The sequence below is a fragment of the Pezoporus occidentalis genome, unplaced genomic scaffold (genome assembly GCF_034315485.1).
Source record: "Pezoporus occidentalis ecotype Australia unplaced genomic scaffold, CSIRO_AGI_Poc_V1 ctg255, whole genome shotgun sequence".
NCBI lineage: Eukaryota > Metazoa > Chordata > Aves > Psittaciformes > Psittacidae > Pezoporus > Pezoporus occidentalis.
In genome coordinates this window covers 581,426-599,200 of record NW_026914448.1, presented here as the reverse complement: position 1 = coordinate 599,200, position 17,775 = coordinate 581,426, and the positions used below count along the sequence as shown (strand labels likewise).

Below are 17,775 nucleotides of genomic sequence, written 5' to 3'. Positions count from 1 at the left end.
CCTTCGTGTCGCCGTGGCGGACGCCATGATGGGGAGGTCCCGTCGTGGCGGGAGCGGCGCGGGCGCCATGTTGGGGAGGTCGCGCTGAGGAGGAGGCGCCATGTTGGGGAGGTCGCGCTGAGGAGAAGGCGATGGGGCGGTTCCTGCTCCTCCCCGACCGTACCGGGAGGATTCTGCGGCTTTCCGGGCTCCCTCGTCGGCCGCTGCTCGGGGTGGCACAGCCGGGTCCCCGGTTCCGTGCCCCAGCCGTTAGGAAGCGGCCATGTGGGGCTGGGAGTGATGGAAGCTGTGGTGTGGAGGCCGAGGGGGAAAGCAGCAGCGGCAAAGCAGCTTTGCTCTTTGCACCTCAGCGGTGTTACTTGAGGACCTGAGGGATACAGAGGTGAGTGTTGTGTCTCATTGCCCCGTTAAAGCCGCCTAAAAAATCAATGTATCATCAATAAACCCTACAAAAAAATCAATCAATAAATCAACCAATAACCCCCCCAAATAATCAATGAATCTACCAATAAACCCTGAAAAAATCAGTAAATCAATAAACCCTAAAACCTCTATAAATCAATACATCAACCAATAAACCCTAAACAATAATAATAAACCTCCATAAATCAATAAAACATAAAAACCAATAAATCAATAAAACATAAATCAATAATCGATAAATCAATCACTAAACCCAAAACCTCGATAAATCAGTCAATAAATTGACCAATTAACCCTAAAAAATCGATAAATCAATAAATCCTAAACAATAATAAAAGTCAATAAACCCTAAAAAAGCAATATTCAATAAATCAATAAACCCTAAAAATCAATGATAAATTAGTAAACCCTAAAAAAGTCAATAATAAATCAATAAATCCTAAAAAATCAATAACCAATAAATGAATAACCCCCCCAAAATCAATAAATCCATCAATAAAATCACTTTTTGGACGGGCGCTGCAGAACCTGCCCCAAAATCCTTCCTTTTTGCCCCCAAACGCTGCAGTTGCACTCATGGGTGTTCATGTCCTGGCTGCTTGCAGCCGGCGGTGACCCAAGGGGTTTATGGGCTCTTTAACAGCTGCATTTACAGGTGCACAAGGCACGGCTTTCCCGGTGCTTCCTTCTTCCCTTTGCCTTGGAAGTGCCCTTGAGCTCGGCTCCACTCGGGATGGGATCAGGCTGCTCGGGATGGATGTTTCCCGGTGGATGCAGGAGCGCTGTGGGGTGGATCCGGCTGCAGGACAGCCCTGCTCCCTTCATCACCAGCTCCTGCACCCCTCCTGACCAGGACACGGCATCGGCTGCCTACGGATGGGCAAAGCTTCCCTATGGAAGCCAGGCTGAGGAGGGCTCCCAGCACAGCTCAGATCCATGGGGACACCCAGGACTTGTCCTGACAAAGCTCTTCCTTCCTTTTCAAGGCCTCACCGGCAGGTCAGCCACATCCCATCCCGGGCTCCATGCTGCCATGGGAGAAGTGGAATTCCTTTCTGCAGGCGCTGGGTTCCATGGCACAGGACCTGCTTGGTGCTGTGCAGGATGGAGCAGCTCCTTCCCTCTGCTTCCAATGGCCAGCAGTGGCACAGCGAGGAATTCCACCAATTCCTGTCACAGGGAAAACCAACATGAAGGGAGCAGGGCTGTCCTGCAGCCGGATCCACCCCACAGCGCTCCTGCATCCACCGGGAAACATCCATCCCGAGCAGCCTGATCCCATCCCGAGTGGAGCCGAGCTCAAGGGCACTTCCAAGGCAAAGGGAAGAAGGAAGCACCGGGAAAGCCGTGCCTTGTGCACCGGTAAATGCAGCTGTTAAAGAGCCCATAAACCCCTTGGGTCACCGCCGGCTGCAAGCAGCCAGGACATGAACACCCATGAGTGCAACTGCAGCGTTTGGGGGCAAAAAGGAAGGAATTTGGGGCAGGTTCTGCAGCGCCCGTCCAGAAAGTGATTTTATTGATGGATTTATTGATTTTTTTTTGGGGTTATTCATGGATTAATTGATTTTTTGGGGTTTATTGATTGATTTATTGATTTGGGGGGGGTTATTGATTGAGTCATTGATTTTAGGGGGGGTATTGATTTATCTATTTTTTGGGTTTTGTTGATTGAGTCATTGATTTTGGGGGGGTTATTGATTGATTTATCTATTTTTGGGGGTTTATTGATTGAGTCATTGATTTGGGGGGGTTTATTGATTGATTTATCTTTTTGGGTTTGTGAGTCATTGATTTTGGGGGTTTATTGATTGATTTATCTATTTTTGGGGGTTTATTGATTGAGTCATTGATTTGGGGGGTATTGATTTATTGATTTTGGGGGTTTATTGATTGATTTATTGTTTTTTTAGGCTGCTAGAATGGGGCAATGAGCCACAACCCTCACCCCGGAGACAAGAAGTGAATGCAGTGACTCCGGTCCTCCCGCCCGCCAGGGGGCGCTGCCGCGCCGCCTCTTCTCCTGCCCCCTCCCCTCCCGGCCGCACGTGCTCGCCCGCAGCGGCTCCCTGCGCACGCGCCGCCCGCCTCACCTCTCCCCGGGCCGCTCGCGGCGGGGCGCGCATGCGCGGGGCGCGGCTGGCGGCGGCGGAGGGCAATTAAAATGGAAGATGAGGAGGTCGCCGAGAGCTGGGAGGAGGCGGCCGACAGCGGGGTGAGCCCGGCGGAGGGGCCGGCAGCGGGCACCGGGCGGGCGGCGGGGCGGAGCGGGAGGGACCGACAACCGGCGGGGCGCGGCCAGCGGGGCGGCCGGGCCCGGAGCGCCTGCTAGGCCTCTTAAAGGGACCGCGGCCTCGCTCGGTGAAGGGGGTTGTACCCGGCCTCAGCGCCTCCCGCCCGCCTCCTCTCCATCCCCCGGTGCTGTGGGAGCCGCTTCCCGCCCCTCCGGCTGTCCCCCGGTGCCCAAACACACTTCTCTGTTTCTCCGGCCGTGTGGGGCTGCGGGCAGGGCGGCAGCGGCCGGGCCGGGCCAAAGCTGCGGGCGCTGGGGAGCGTGGGGGGGTGCTGGGTCCTTCTGCTGAGCGGCCACGGCAGGATAAGCCACGTTAAGCCCCGCAGGGTGGGCTGTGTCTGCCGGGGGGGGGGGTCACAGCCAAAGCCCTTTTGCTCCCTTGGCTCCCTGTTAACGTGCTGCTTCACTAGGACAAACCGTGGCTCGTAGCTGAGGTTTTGGCTTGCCGTTAATAGCTCCAGAGCTGAGGTTCTCCTCACTGAGAGGCTCTGAAGCGTGAAATAAAGCCATTACTTTAGCAGGGGGGGTGGGTTGGGGTCTGTGGGGGGCTCACACCGGGGGAGAGGAAACCCTTTAACAGGCACACTCCTGTTTGAATGCGTTCATTACCAACCAGAGGGCAAAAGGACTTTGTAACAATGACTTGGTGAAAAGGCTGAGGCTTCTCGGGGGATTGGGTTACGTCTGCCCAGCAAGGGGGTGGCAAAATAGAGCCTGTAACTCAACCCATGCCCGAGCCCAGCGCTCGCCCCGTGCCAGGGCCTGCGGAGCCTTGTGCTGGGTGGTGCGGTTCAGTCGCTCCATGAAGGGACATAACTCGTGTCCCCGGCAATGCTGATAGCTGTGGCCTTGAGTAATGGTTTAAAATTGTAGGGCTGCTCAGATCCCGGCCAGCCGTTGTCTGCCCTCGCTGTCCTTTCCAGCCCGTACCTTGTAGGTGTGCTTCTAAAGCCCTTAGAAGGAAGAGGCTGTTCTCACCCCCTTTTCCAGTCCAAACTCGTGGGGGTTTTGTCTTCATCAAGCTCTCCTGAGAAGCTGCTGCTGCTCTTGCAGCTGCTTTGGCAGTTGTCGGGGCTTGGGGGTGCCTGCAGAAGCAAAGGTATCTGCGGCAGGAGCTCCTCTTGTGTAAGACAAGGGTCAGGAGCTGCCTTCTGGCATCTGTTGTGATTTAAAAAGGTCATTTCCAAGCCCTGCCTGGCAGGAAAGAGCCCCTCTACTGCTGCCGGTGGCTGCAGGAAGCACGGTGGGATGGAGCAGGGGAGCCCAGCCTCTGCCTGACCAAGGGTTTTCATGGTCCCAATGGACGTGGATGCGGTTGGGCTGTGCTGCTGCAGAATCAGAGCTACCAGAGGTGGAATGCAGAGGGCAGGAAGAGGCCATGCTGCAGAGCAGCAGCGAGACTGATTCACTTGTTGGCTGGGCTCTGTGCCCAAGCCCTGCTGCTGTTGTGGGCCTGGAGCCTGGGACCTGCCCGAGCGAGATGGGTCTCATGGCAGAGGTGAAAAAGGATGCACATGGAAGGGGTGAGGTGGCCGGGTCCTGTCAGCACAGGGACCTACATCTTCAGACAGGCTGAGAACATTGGGGCTGTTCAGCCTGGAGAAGAGAAGCTGCGTGGAGACCTCAGAGCAGCTTCCAGTGTCTGAAGGGGGCTGCAAGGATGCTGGAGAGGGGCTCTTCATCAGGGACTGGAGTGATAGGACAAGGGGTGATGGGTTCAGACTGAAACAGGGGAAGGTCAGGTTGGAGATAAGGCAGAAGCTCTTCCCTGTGAGGGTGCTGAGGCGCTGGCACAGGGTGCCCAGAGAAGCTGTGGCTGCCCCATCCCTGCCAGTGTCCAAGGCCAGGTTGGACTCAGGGGTTTGGAGCAAACTGCTCTAGTGGAAGGTGTCCCTGCCTGTGGCAGGGGTTGGAGCTGGAGGAGCTTTAAGGTCCCTTCCAGCACAAACCAGGCTGGATTCTGTGATTTTATTCTTCTGCTTTTATCTCACTTGCCGTGGATTGGAGGTGGCACAAGACAGATCCTAGAAAGGCACAAGCCAGCAGCAGCCAGTGCTCAAGAGGAATATGCAATAAAACATAACTCCCACATCAAGGAGCAGCTTTAAACACAGACTCTGCTCCTCGTACTTCAAGCACTTGAGGACCTGAGTTGCTATCATTTATGTTAGACCCTTCAGCACATCTCTGAGGGAGCAGCAGAGGTGTAGCAGATCCCAGATGGGCTTTGGGATATGTTGCTTGCTTCTCACTATGTAACTTGTTAATATTCCACCCAGATGGGTTCCTTAGGACAAAGAGCACATCACATGTTAGTGCTGGTCCTGTTCTGGGTGTTAGGCTGTGAACTTGTGCACAAGGCCTTCAAGAAGGTGGTTCCAGCCTGCCCAGAGGTGCTGTGGTCTCTCGGTTACAATTCACCTCCCGTCTTTCTTATAGATCTGCCTTGCAACAGAGGCAGTGCTAAAATCTCTTTAAGTTAAGGGGAAACCCCCAGGAAACCTGTGGCAGACCTTCTGCCTTGCTTTGGTCAGTCACGCAGCTCCTCAAGCATGTCTGCTGCTCTTGAGGTTGCCTTTTTGGGTCTTCACATCTTCAGTGTGGTTTCTGTTTGTGTTTTACCCCCTGGGTCACTGGAGTTCCCCAGTGCTTGCCAGAGAAAGGAGCAGCTCTTTGGGTACGTGCCACCCCCTGAGCAACCGTGTGCAGCAGAGCTCTGGGGGACCTCTCCATCTGTGTTGCCCCGTTGCTGCCTCACTACACCTTGAAAACGCCTGTGGAATGGGGAGGTTTTGCTGCTCTGTGAATTACGGGTGGAAAACAGGGCGTAAATAACAACTGAAGTGGCTAAATGAGGAGTCTGGGTTAGTAAACACTCGGATGACTTCATACGGGGCTTTTGTGTGGCCTGGCTGGCTGTAGGGAAGAGGGAATCATGGATGAGAGAGGTCTATTTGGGACACCTCAGTCTATTTACCTGCCTAAACCTAATAATTAAGCATCAGGTGGGAAGCTGAGCTCCAAAACTGGACTGGAAGCCCCATGTCCTGGGTCACAGGTAACCTTCAGTCTGGAATTGGTGCCCTTCAAGCTATTCGGGGTTTGCTTATTCCTTTGTTAAGCAGAATTTGTATCAGTGTCATCCAAATTAGGAACTTACGTTTTCTCTGCACAGATTCTGAGTTGAAATCGGTCTGGCAGCCCCAAATGGGTTAAAAACTGTAAAACCTGATCCTCTTGGGTGTCTTTTCTCCACCTCAGTTTGCTGCTGATGGACAGTTTACAGGGCAGTTTGCTCCCAGCCGCTGCATCCCGCCTTCCTACTGGCCCTTCACACCTATCCCATCGCAGTCCAGAGTCGAAGTCCTGTGCTCAGGCTGCTCCTTGCTTCACTGGTCACCACCAGCACGAGAAGCTCACCCTGATGATCTGCAGCCCAGCCATTGGGGAGGATGAGAGCAGCTGAATGTGTGTCACTGAACTTTGTCCCTCCTGTGTGGGGACAGGGGTTGTCGCCTGCTTGTGCTGTGGCACTCGGTGAGGACCCAAGGTGGGGAAGAAAACCTTCTTTTTGTCCTCTCTAAAGTGGTCAGAGGGCCTGGATTTGAGCCTGCGGCAAAGGCAGAGCGTTCCCAGCTTGTAAAGGTTTTAGCTTGGAGTTGCTAAATGGGATTGAGGCACAGAGAAGTCGGAAGGGAAATGTTTCCATGTGCAATGCTGTGACTCCAGTCCAGCTTGTGCCACCAGAGGAGGAACTGATGGGGTTTTGGTTTGCAGGACCTGCACCCGGGAGGATCACTGCTGGGTTTTGATGTCAGGGCTGTGAGGATGACAGGATCCCAGCCTGGTTTGGGTTGGAAGGGACCTTAAAGCTCATTCAGCTCCAACCCCTGCCACGGGCAGGGACCCCTTCCACTAGAGCAGCTTGCTCCAAGCCCCTGTGTCCAACCTGGCCTTGAACACTGCCAGGGATGGGGCAGCCACAGCTTCTCTGGGCACCCTGTGCCAGTGCCTCAGCACCCTCACAGGGAAGAGCTTCTGCCTAAGAGCTCATCTCAGTCTCCCCTCTGGCAGGTTCAAGCCATTCCCCTTGGCCTGTCCCTACAGGCCCTTGTCCCAAGCCCCTCTCCAGCTTTCCTGCAGCCCCCTTTAGGATGAGTTTTGACTTCAAGGACCAAAATGCTCTTTGTAAAGCCTTTGCTGACTGTTCCCTTTAGGTGTTTGCAGTGTCACCAGAGCCTTAAAGCTGGGAAAGGAAAGGTTCCGTTCCTGCTGCTCAGGGTTGCTGGGGCAAAGGAGGTTGGTTTGGTAGGAGAAAATGATGTTTGCAGGTTGGGAATGGCTTTGGGGATGTTGCTGCAAGTCCTGCTCGTGTCGCTCAGACCTTGAGGAGCAGCTGGATGCGACCCTGCGCAGGGACATGGGTGCGGAAGGCAAAGGTGATCTTCAGGATTAAGGGATGTTCCAGGCCCTTGGCAGAGGGCTTTTGCTAGGTCTTAATCTCTGTTTTGTTGCTAGGTTGATAAAGGGTGTCAGTTCCCACTCTGCAGCCGAGAAGTGCATGTCCCAAGTGCTTCCCCCCTCCTGTAGTGTGTCTGTGCTGGGAATACCGTGTGGCGCCCGCCAGGCTTGTTCCCCAAAATACTCCCGTGTCTTGTTTCCCAGTATCCTGCTACCAGGAGCGTTATCTGCCTATGGAAGATGTAAATGCCAGCACACTGAGAAGCATCTGAGGCTTTCTCAGGCACCATCCGCTGCCAGGGTTTAACATAAGCAGAGTAACACGGGGAATTAATTAATGGAGCAGTTTTGATTCCCGGGATAGCCTCAGGAATTGCAATGTTCCTGTAATTAATAGAAGATTAATTTATCTTCAGAGCAAAGAAGTAGGTACCTAATGAGGAGTCAGCTTGGAGGTGGCGGAGGATTATCTGCTCCTGCTCAGACTTGATGGTGCTTTTGGTGAGTCTGTATGTGCTGCTGTGAGGGGTTAGGAACCAGGAGCACCTTTGGTAACCTCAGCTCTGAAAACCTGGTTCTTGTCTAAAGAAGAGAATATGAGCCAGGCCTCGAAGTTCATCTCCTGTCCTTTAGAAGATGCCAGAGGATCTGGTGGTGCTCTGGTCCAGACAAGGCTTTGGTTCGGCTGGTGAAGGAGGATGCAGCTCCAGCCTCAATTCCCTCTTTCTGGGTTTGATCTTACACATCACTTGGGTGAGGAAGGGCAGAGGGTTGTGCTCAGGGGGAATGTCCAGTAAATACATCCCAGACTGTGGTTAATGGTTTTCTAGAGCTGTGTATGTGACATGTTATCACCTATCTAGGAGAGATTCCTGTATCCATGACTGTCCTGGTGGCTGTCTCCTGGATTCCTGCAGTCACCTTATCTGGGAGGTGGAGAGGAATTGTCCTCCTGGCAGGAGGGGTTGCTGTAAAGCCCAAACCTCTGCTTCCCTTCAGACATTCAGTCCTGGTTACTCACTGAACTGGAAATGAACCCCAGCACTATGTTGTTATCCCTTCCCCTGCTCCACCAGAGCTGGAGTTGAGTCTGTTCAGAGTCCCTGTTGGCAGGGATGGGAAGGATAATTCCATAGACATATCTAATGCATTACAGTTACTCCAACAAAGTTCTTCCAGCCACATTAGGGCTGACTCCAGCCTCTCCCTGTGCTTTGCAATACTCTGGAAAACTGGGTTTCCTTGGGAATGTGCCTAAACCCTACATGATCCATGGGGGCACCCCTCCTGAAGGGCACATTTCAGGGGTGTCGGGGGCAGCATCGGTCTCCAAGTACCCATAACATCACTGAGCTATCCTCTGTGATGGTGGGGTTCTTCCTTGGGATGGGTCTGTGCAGCAGGTTTGTGTGTTGGTCCCTGTCCAACGGCCTTCTGGAGGTATTCTGTCAATCCTTGTATGCATTGCTGTTTGTCCTGGGGTTAAAGGCTTGGAAGGATGGCTGGGATGGGGCTGGAGTTGTTTCCATGACGTTCTCACCTACAAATGCAGCTTAAATGTCAAAGAACAGTGTCTTCTTCATGCTCTGTGTGTGTGTTTGGGTCCTTTTTAGTCCCCAGACATAATAGCCCTAAAAATAGTTTGCTGAGATTCTTTGCTAATCCTTGGGGCGGGTGGTTTGAACCAGGGGGTGGAAAGTATAGAAATAAGGGGGGGTGGGTGGGTATAGATAGAAGTTGATTTGGGAAATAAAAGCCAGGAGAGCTTCCTAAGGAGATTCATGCCTGGGTTTGGGATCTGGGAATGTGCAGCGTGATGCCCCGGGGTGCCAGCTCTGGTGGCCTCTGCTGCAGGCTCGTGCCTTTGGGTTGTTGTAGTGCTCCTGGCATTCACCCTGCACGTCAGGGCCTAATTTTATCTCATTACCACCCAGCCTTGTGGCAGCGTGACACAGCAGTGGACAGGGAATGACATCAGGAGGCAAACACCTCCCCATGGAGCAGGGGCAGGGAATGTTGGCGTGCTTCTTCATTAGGAATGAGCCGTGTCAAGGTGGTTCTGCTGCTCGGCTTCGTGCAGCGTGATCCATGTGTGGGGCTTGGTGTGGCAGCGTCAGGGCTGCCTGCCTGCATCTGGGATGCTCTCCACATCCAAACGCCTCCGCTTCAGACACAGTCGTGTTTTCAACACCCAGAGCTTGACTCTTGCTGAGGGCAAACAGGGCCAAGCCCTGCATTTCAGAGAACACAACACTGAACACATCAAGAGGTGCATGTGAGGAGGGAGCTGCTGTTATCACACCAGCCTCTGCACGCAAAGGGAGGCTCTTTGTACCCAATGGAGGCAGCTGGAATCCTCTCAGCAGCACAGCATCGTGTGAGGCTAATGTGGCTGGGGTGAAGTGACGTGTGTATTGGGGGTGATGGCTGGTTGATGCTGTTCTGCCAGGATCTTTATGTGTGGAGGAAGCAGAGCACATCGTGGCTCTGGGCTGATGTTGGACTTGGAATGGTTTAGCTGCGCTTTACTTTGCTCTTGGGTGAGGAGCCGGTGTGTGGTGGCTGGTGAACAGCACTTGGTGACCACTGACAGCTGTGGAGGGATGTGGAGACCTCAGAGCAGCTTCCAGTGTCTGAAGGGGGCTGCAAGGATGCTGGAGAGGGACTCTTCATCAGGGACTGTAGTGATAGGACAAGGGGTGATGGGTTCAAACTGAAATGGGAAGTTCAGGTTGGAGATAAGGCAGAAGCTCTTCCCTGTGAGGGTGCTGAGGCACTGGCACAGGGTGCCCAGAGAAGCTGTGGCTGCCCCATCCCTGGCAGTGTTCAAGGCCAGGTTGGACACAGGGGCTTGGAGCAAGCTGCTCTAGTGGAAGGGGTCCCTGCCCATGGCAGGGGCTGGAGGAGCTTTAAGGTCCCTTCCAACACAAACCAGGCTGGGATTCTATGATGAGAGACAAAATACCAGGTGTTTTGCCGGCAGTTATCTGCACAGGAGTCAAACAGACGTGGACAGGAATTGTTTTGGGGAGCAGTGTGTCCCAAACACAGGTCTTGGAGGATTCCTTGGGATACGTTTGTGTGTGTTAAGCAAAGCAGAGGACTCTGTTTCTGGCAGGGGAAGCTGCAGGCTCTGGCGTCAGAGGATGTCTGTGTGTGTGTGTGTGAGGGTGTGCAGAGCTGCTCAGCCCAGTGACAGGCCCATTAATCAGGTGTTTGTCACCCACTCAGGTCGATCCAAGAGGTCGATCCAAGGCTGTGCAATTGCAGGATCTCATAGTCCAGCACATGGACCAGGACTTGAGCCCCAGGACGGACCTGCAGAGCCACCAGGCATGTGGGAGTGCGGCGTTTGTCAAACCCAGCTCCTGTGCCAGGGAGGAGAGCACAGACAGAGCCTTCCTTGCCAGGTCTGTGCCCCATGGGCCTCACCATGGGTTGCTGAGCTTGTCTTGTGTGGTTCAGCACCATGACTCTTGAAGGTGCTTTCCCCACCCTGCATCATCTTCCTGTCATCCCTCTCCTCTGCTGAAGGCTTTAATGAAGGATGTTTAAGGATGTTCCTTCCAGGTCACTGCTTCCAGGTGCCCCAGAGAGGTGTGGTGAGCTGTTTGAGTTGGAAAAAGTGCTTTAAGCACTCTTCACCAGCAGGATACGGCCTCACCTGGTTTGGGCACATGAGAAACCCCTTCCCCTTAGTTTGACTGTCATTGTTTGCCGGCAGCTGCTCTATGAGGTCTCCATCCTTGCAGGGATATCCATTTCCCTGCTTGCTGATCCTTGGCCTTTGCAGGTGGGAAGCAGCTGCTGCACATTTCGTTCCATCCTCCCAAGCAGCACTGGGGTGGGATTTTGCCCCCAGTGAAGAGGAAGGAGCCGACAGCTTCATGTGCCCTTGATGGGAGGCTCTAGCCATAACCTGGCTTCCAGTCCCTGGTTTTGTTCTGGCACATCACTCATCACCTTCCAGTACAGAGACTGGGAGAAAATTCAACCTCCTGCCTTTTGTCTGCCTAAAGCACTTACAGTTATTTCATCCTAAGTGGAAAGTGGAGGTTCCTTTGGGATGCTGACTGCTTAGAGCCAGAGAATCCCAGCCTGGTTTGTGCTGGAAGGGACCTGAAGCTCAAGCAGTTCCAACCCCTGCCACAGGCAGGGACCCCTTCCACTAGAGCAGCTTGCTCCAAGCCCCTGTGTCCAACCTGGCCTTGAACACTGCCAGGGATGGGGCAGCCACAGCTTCTCTGGGCACCCTGTGCCAGCGCCTCAGCACCCTCACAGGGAAGAGCTTCTGCCTAAGAGCTCATCTCAGTCTCCCCTCGGGCAGGTTAAAGCCATTCCCCTTGGCCTGTCCCTACATCCCTTGTCCCAAGCCCCTCTCCAGCTTTCCTGCAGCCCCTTCAGGCACTGGAGCTGCTCTCAGGTCTCCCCTTCAGGAGCCTTCTCTTCTCCAGGCTGCCCCAGCCCAGCTCTCTCAGCCTGGCTCCAGAGCAGAGCTGCTCCAGCCCTCGCAGCATCTCCATGGCCTCCTCTGGCCTCGCTCCAGCAGCTCCAGGTCCCTCTTGTGCCCGGAGACCCCCTGTGCAGCCCCAGAGCTGGATCAGGGCTGCAGGGGGGGTCTCCCCAGAGCACAGCAGAGGGGCAGGATCCCCTCCCTGAGCTGCTGCTCACGCTCTGGGGGTGCAGCCCAGCACACGGGGGGGGGTTCTGGGCTACGTCACCAAGCACAAGCTCTGTGGTTTGGCACCTTGTTGTGACTTGTGTTCATTCCCTGCTTATTGGGGCAGCAGGGAATTACTGTGCAAACCAGTTTCTTCCCTGGGTTGTGCCTGTTGTGGTTTCTGACAGCAGGGCAGGGAGCTCACAGTGCAGTTGAGCAAACCAGCCCCAAAAGTGGAGCAGCTGCATCCTGCCGGGAGCTTGGAATTCCTGCAGTATTGCCAGTTATCAGCTTGTGCAACTGGGACGCTCTCAGGTGGCTTTGTTCCCCTTTCCATTGATGGTTAAACACATCAGTGCATCAGTGAGGATCCTGGTAGCTGGCTTTGTTCTCCTGGTTAGCCAAGAGTCCCTGCGGGATTGCTCCAGTTGCAAAACACGGACACCTTTGGGAAGCTTGGCACAGAAGCTGACATGCTCAGAGCCACGCTCGGTTGGCACTGGGGGTCTGTGCAATGTCTTTGTGCCCATGGGTGACTCTGCAGCCATGGTGCAGAGGGGAGAAGCACAAGGAGGCTCAGCTGCGCTCTCCTGCTCGGGTGCACCGGGGCAGGGCAGGGCAGGGTTTGGGAAGGAGGGCTCATTGCAGCAGGAATGTGGCCCTGCCGGCCAGGCCTCCGGATGGCTGCAGGCTGCGGGGCTGAAATCGGGCACACAGAAGGATGTGCATCGCCCCGGCCGGCGCCTGCTGCTGCTGCTGCTGCTGCTCTGCCCCAGAGGTTTGGTGCCAGCTCCCGCTCGGATCCGGGCATACCTCCCTGTGTGCTCCCATGGCTCCTCACCCTCGATAGAGCTGTCCTGCCAGCTGAAGTGCTTACAGTGAGCCATGAGTGCCCTGCGGCTGCCCTCGCGCCGTGACACACAAGACTCACAGCCTGCTGGAGGTGTATTAATGGCTATGGATGTAGGTGGTGGCTTGGCTCTTGTCTACCTCTTGATTTGCAAGTCATCCTCAGGTGGAGACACGCACTCTGTTTGTGCCCCCTTTATGGTTTCACTGTAAAGTGGAATGAAATATGGGTGCAGACAGACTTAAGCTCCAATTCTTGAGATGAGCCTTCAGGTTTTCATCTTCTTCCTTCCTTTCTTTCATCTTCATCTTTCATCTTCTTCCTTTCTAGGAGATAGACAGACGGTTGGAGAAGAAGCTGAAGATCACACAGAAGGAAAGGTAATGGTGCTGCACGGCTTGGTTTAAAACCCAGCGTTCTATTCCTGAGCTCTGGGGAGAGGGGACAGCAGGGAAACGGCTTCCGACAGGAGAACCAGCCGAGTTCCGAGGTCAGAACCAGGGAATTCCGTGCTCGTGCCACTAGATGGCCCTTTCGATCCATAACGGGGGAGTGGAAAGCTGCTTGGAGTGAGCTTATTTCAGAGCTGGGTCTTCCAGGCTGGCTGTAGCTGCAGCCCTGGAGAAGCCAGGTAAGAAAGAGACACTGAGGGTGAGTCAGGTAATCCCAGCTCCCGGCCCTGGGTTGGCTTGACAGGTCTTGCATCAGTGAGACTCTCTCTTCCTGCTTCCTTTGGGTTGGGTTGGGATGGGGGGTGGGTGTTACAGCCTGTTTGTAATCACTTCTGACAAGTCTTTTGTTGTGGTGGATTCATTTTCACCCCTTTGATTCCTGGGAGGCCACTTAAGGAGTCACTTAAGGAGAAGGGACCATAAGAGCAAGGCAGATGGTGACAGGGACCGAGGCTGGCTCTGAGGTGTGAAATGACAGCTTGGGCTGAGTGTCCTGGTGAGGGCAGCCCTAACAGGGAATGGGATCATGGTGCTGATACCAGTATCTACACGTAGAACCACTAAACCTTCAGCCCAGGGTCTGCTTCCCTTCGCTTGAAGATGTGGAAGGCAGAAGGGACTGATTTTCCATCCCTGCTGAGCTCTAGTTTAGGGTTACAAACATAGCAGGGTCTTTAATTATCACAGGCTGCCTCTTAATCACAGGATGACATCCGACAGGCAGGAATTCCCATGGAGAGCAGGAGAACCCGCTCGGGAACCAGAACCAACCTCCTGTTTCTGCCTTTCCACCAGCAGAAAGTCCAAATCCCCTCCTAAAGTGCCGATCGTGATTCAGGACGACAGCCTCCCCGCAGGGCCTCCCCCCCAGATCCGCATCCTCAAGAGGCCGACCACCAACGGCGTGCTCAGCAATCCCAACTCCGCCAGCAGGCCGGCCTTCCCGGTGAAATCCTTGGCGCAGCGGGAAGCGGAGTACGCGGAAGCCAGGAAGCGAATATTGGGCAGCGCCAGCCCCGAAGAAGAGCAGGAGAAACCCATCCTGGATAGGTGAGAGCAGCTCCCTGTGTGCTCCGTGCGAGCCAGCTCCCTGAACAGCTCCTTGGAGAGCAAAGTGAGGCCATCGAGGAGAAGGCGTTGCTTTGTGAGCAAGCAGGGAGGCCTGAACCTCAAATAGATGGGACTTCAGGGAAGTGCCTGATGTGGCTGTTCAGGTGATCTTTGATCCCTGGAAGAGCATGAGGGGGGGAAAGAGAGGTGTGTGGACAACTAGGGTTCACAGAATCCCAGCCTGGTTTGGGTTGAAGGGACCTTAAAGCTCCTCCAGCTCCAACCCCTGCCATGGGCAGGGACCCCTTCCACTAGAGCAGCTTGCTCCAAGCCCCTGTGTCCAACCTGGCCTTGAACACTGCCAGGGATGGGGCAGCCACAGCTTCTCTGGGCACCCTGTGCCAGCGCTTCAGCACCCTCACAGGGAAGAGCTTCTGCCTAAGAGCTCATCTCAGTCTCCCCTCTGGCAGGTTCAAGCCATTCCCCTTGGCCTGTCCCTACATCCCTTGTCCCAAGCCCCTCTCCAGGTTTCCTGCAGCCCCTTCAGGCACTGGAGCTGCTCTCAGGTCTCCCCTTCAGGAGCCTTCTCTTCTCCAGGCTGCCCCAGCCCAGCTCTCTCAGCCTGGCTCCAGAGCAGAGCTGCTCCAGCCCTCGCAGCATCTCCATGGCCTCCTCTGGCCTCGCTCCAGCAGCTCCACGTCCCTCTTGTGCTGCTGCCCCAGAGCTGGATCAGGGCTGCAGGGGGGGTCTCCCCAGAGCAGAGCAGAGGGGCAGGATCCCCTCCCTGAGCTGCTGCTCACACTCTGGGGGTGCAGCCCAGCACACGGGGGGGGACGACTCTTCCTGGGTTATCCCAGCAGGACATTTCTTTATCTGCCCTGAGGGTTTAGACTTGAGGAAACCACCACATGCAGAAGGGAGGGTGTGAATGCTCTTTACTGCACACAGGTCACTTGGAGGCATTGTGCTGTGAGTTCTCTGGATAGAAACCTAAGTGCTGGTTTGGGTTGGGCCACATTCCTTGTCCCAGGGAGTGATGCGCACCGATTGTTCTGTGGTGGTGGCTCCCCACCGAGGCGGGTGCAGGATCACAGCATCCCAGGCTGGAAGGGACCTCAGGGATCACCAGATCCAACCTCCTCCTCTGACCTCCTCTCTCCTTGCAGGCCCCCGAGGATTTCCCAGCCAGAAGACACCAGGCAGCCCAACAATGTGATTAGGCAACCCCTGGGTCCTGACGGCTCCCAAGGCTTCAAGCAGCGCAGATAGAGGCGGGCAGGAGGGAGATGCTGCTGCGGGAGGCAGCGCCCGCTGCCCTGCGTCGGACTTGAGCAAAGGGAACTCCCCGGGTTCTTTGCACTGTGATCCCCTTTGCTCTGCCCACTGTGACCTTCATCCCCACGCACTGTGACCTCCCCTCGCCACCCACTGTGACCCACAGACGGCGAAGGGCTGTCCCCGCATGGCCGGGACGACAAGGGGGGGGGTTAAAGGACTCAGATGGGTGCAGGGAGCCGCGGGCGCGGTGCTTGGGCTGCAGCTAGCGCCAGCAATAACGTTTGTCGTCCTCGTCACCCGGGATTTAAGGAAGCAAAACCCCTGGGAATGCTCCCCAGACGCACGTGTTGTCCTCATCGCCTTAGGAACAAGTTCTGGTTCCAAGGATCTCTCTTTATTTCATGTCCTCTTTGCTGTCTGTTTGGCGGAGCACATGGGATGGGTTTGAGCTCTTGGGGTTCATTGTGAGAGGGAGGTAAGCTTCCAACAAGGAATTTCAGTGAATTGCTGCAGCTTTTCCCAGCTCGCCTTTGGCAGCTGCTTGCTTCTCCTTCTCCATTTCCACTTCTGCCAAGCACAGGGGGTGCAGGCTCCAGATTCCCACCTTTGGGAGCTGTTGGAGCCCGATGACCGAGTTTACATCCTGCTCCTGGTAGAGCTTGGCTGGTGTTTTCTGCTGGCTTTGAGGAAAAGCTTCAAATCATCTTCTTTTTTGGTTGTTTTTTTTGCTTTCTTTTTTGTATTTGGGGAGCAGGGAGCATGCCCCCATCCCAGGAAAACGCTTCCCACCTGGCTGAGAGCACCGGGAGGTGAAGGATTAGGAATCCATTGCACGGAGGAGAAGGTGCTGCTGTGGTCCGTGGAATGAGGCTTGTCGTGTGGCCAGGGAATGGGGTGTCCCATGGCGCTGACTCCGAGTGTCACGGATGGTCACGGTACGAGCTGCGTTTCCCTCCTGGAATCACATCAGGGAAGAAACCCAGCGCTGGATAAAGTCTGGATGATTCCCACCATCGTACCGGCGGCTGCTGGGAAGCGATATTCCTCCTCCAGCTCCCGGGAGGATGACGGGGAGGCTGGTGATGGTGAAAACGTGGATATTGCCCCCCTGGATGAAGCTGACCTACCTTAATATTGAGGGATGAGATGAACACTAAGTGCTCGTCCTGGAGGGGATGGGACCTGGAAAACCATTGCTGGTTCTGGGCGCATGATTGTGCCGCTTCGTGCTCAGTAGGTTCAGGGGTAAAGGAGTGAATCCCGGTGTCCTCCACGCGCAGGGAAGTGCCTGGACACCCACAGACGTGTTCACCCCAACCCCAGACGGTCAAATAAACCTACCTGTGTCTCAATGACCCCGTTAGAGCATTAATGGGCTCATTCAAGCACTGAGGATGGTGGTGAGGGGGTGGTGGGCAGGGATCCCCTGGGTATCCCCATGTTTTGGGGGGGGGGGGTCCTAATGTTTATCCCCTCCCAATGTCAGGCTGAGGCCCTGGGGGGAGCGGGAGAGGGGAAAGACATCAGCAATAACCGCAGTCACCGCGCCTTTCCTTAATGATTACCCAAAATAGCTTTGAATAGCCCCAAATCCAGTGGGGTTTGGTGTAGCTGATCAGTGTTAAAGTCGCTGCCTCCAAAACATCCCATCTCCGGCACTGAACCCCCCCCCCCCTCCAAGCTCCATCACCGGAATCTCCATTTCCAGCACCCGGACCTCCCATCTCGGCACTGAAATCTCCATCTCCAGCACCAAAACCTCCTTTTCCAGCACGGATCTCTCCCGGCTCCTCCATCCCGGTGACCAGGAGCCGGCCGGCCCGCGGGCAGGGCTCGGCGGCGTTCCTGCGGGAAGCCCCTTCATCCCGGGAACGCTGAGGATGACCACGGTACCACGTGTGTTTTCACCCCCTCCCCCCCCCCCAAACCCCATGCGCCGTGAAGAAAACGTTTTATAAAGTTGTATTTTAAATAAATGTCTTTAAACTTTTAATGACAAAATACGTTTGGTTCTGCTTTATCCAGCCCCATCCCAAAGGGACTGCTGCAGGAGAGGGGGGTGGTGATGGATGAGCTCCCGGTGTGAGCAGAGCCTTAAACATCCCCTGGGAAGGTAGAAAACGAGAGGTTTTTGGCCATTGTGCTGGTATGAAGCCAAAAAGGTGGTGTCCCTCAGGGGTGGGTGTTGGGACCGGGCTGGTTCAGCATCTTTGTCGCTGACATGGACAGTGGGATTGAGTGCGCCCTCAGCAAGTTTGCCGATGACACCGAGCTGTGTGGTTGAGTTGATACCCTGGAGGGAAGGAAT

General features: G+C 55.0%; 1 protein-coding gene across 1 annotated transcript; it reads left to right on the top strand.

The window, feature by feature from the left end:
• Window positions 1–131: 131 nt before the first annotated feature.
• On the top strand, window positions 132–17,468 carry SZRD1 (SUZ RNA binding domain containing 1). The gene is made up of 5 exons (XM_062623584.1): window positions 132–264; window positions 2,421–2,638; window positions 13,018–13,067; window positions 13,938–14,189; window positions 15,356–17,468. Exons 1-5 carry the CDS (start codon window positions 132–134, stop codon window positions 15,456–15,458), a joined length of 756 nt encoding a protein of 251 aa, XP_062479568.1. The 3' UTR covers window positions 15,459–17,468.
• The last annotated feature ends 307 nt before the right edge of the window (window positions 17,469–17,775 follow it).

Coding starts and splice junctions, on each gene's coding strand:
- SZRD1 (XM_062623584.1), top strand. CDS start 132: ATGGGGCGGTTCCTGCTCCTCCCCGACCGTACCGGGAGGATTCTGCGG. Junction 265..2,420: donor AGCCGTTAGGAAGCGGCCAT/GTGGGGCTGGGA, acceptor CCCGCCCGCCAG/GGGGCGCTGCCGCGCCGCCT. Junction 13,068..13,937: donor AAGATCACACAGAAGGAAAG/GTAATGGTGCTG, acceptor TTCCACCAGCAG/AAAGTCCAAATCCCCTCCTA.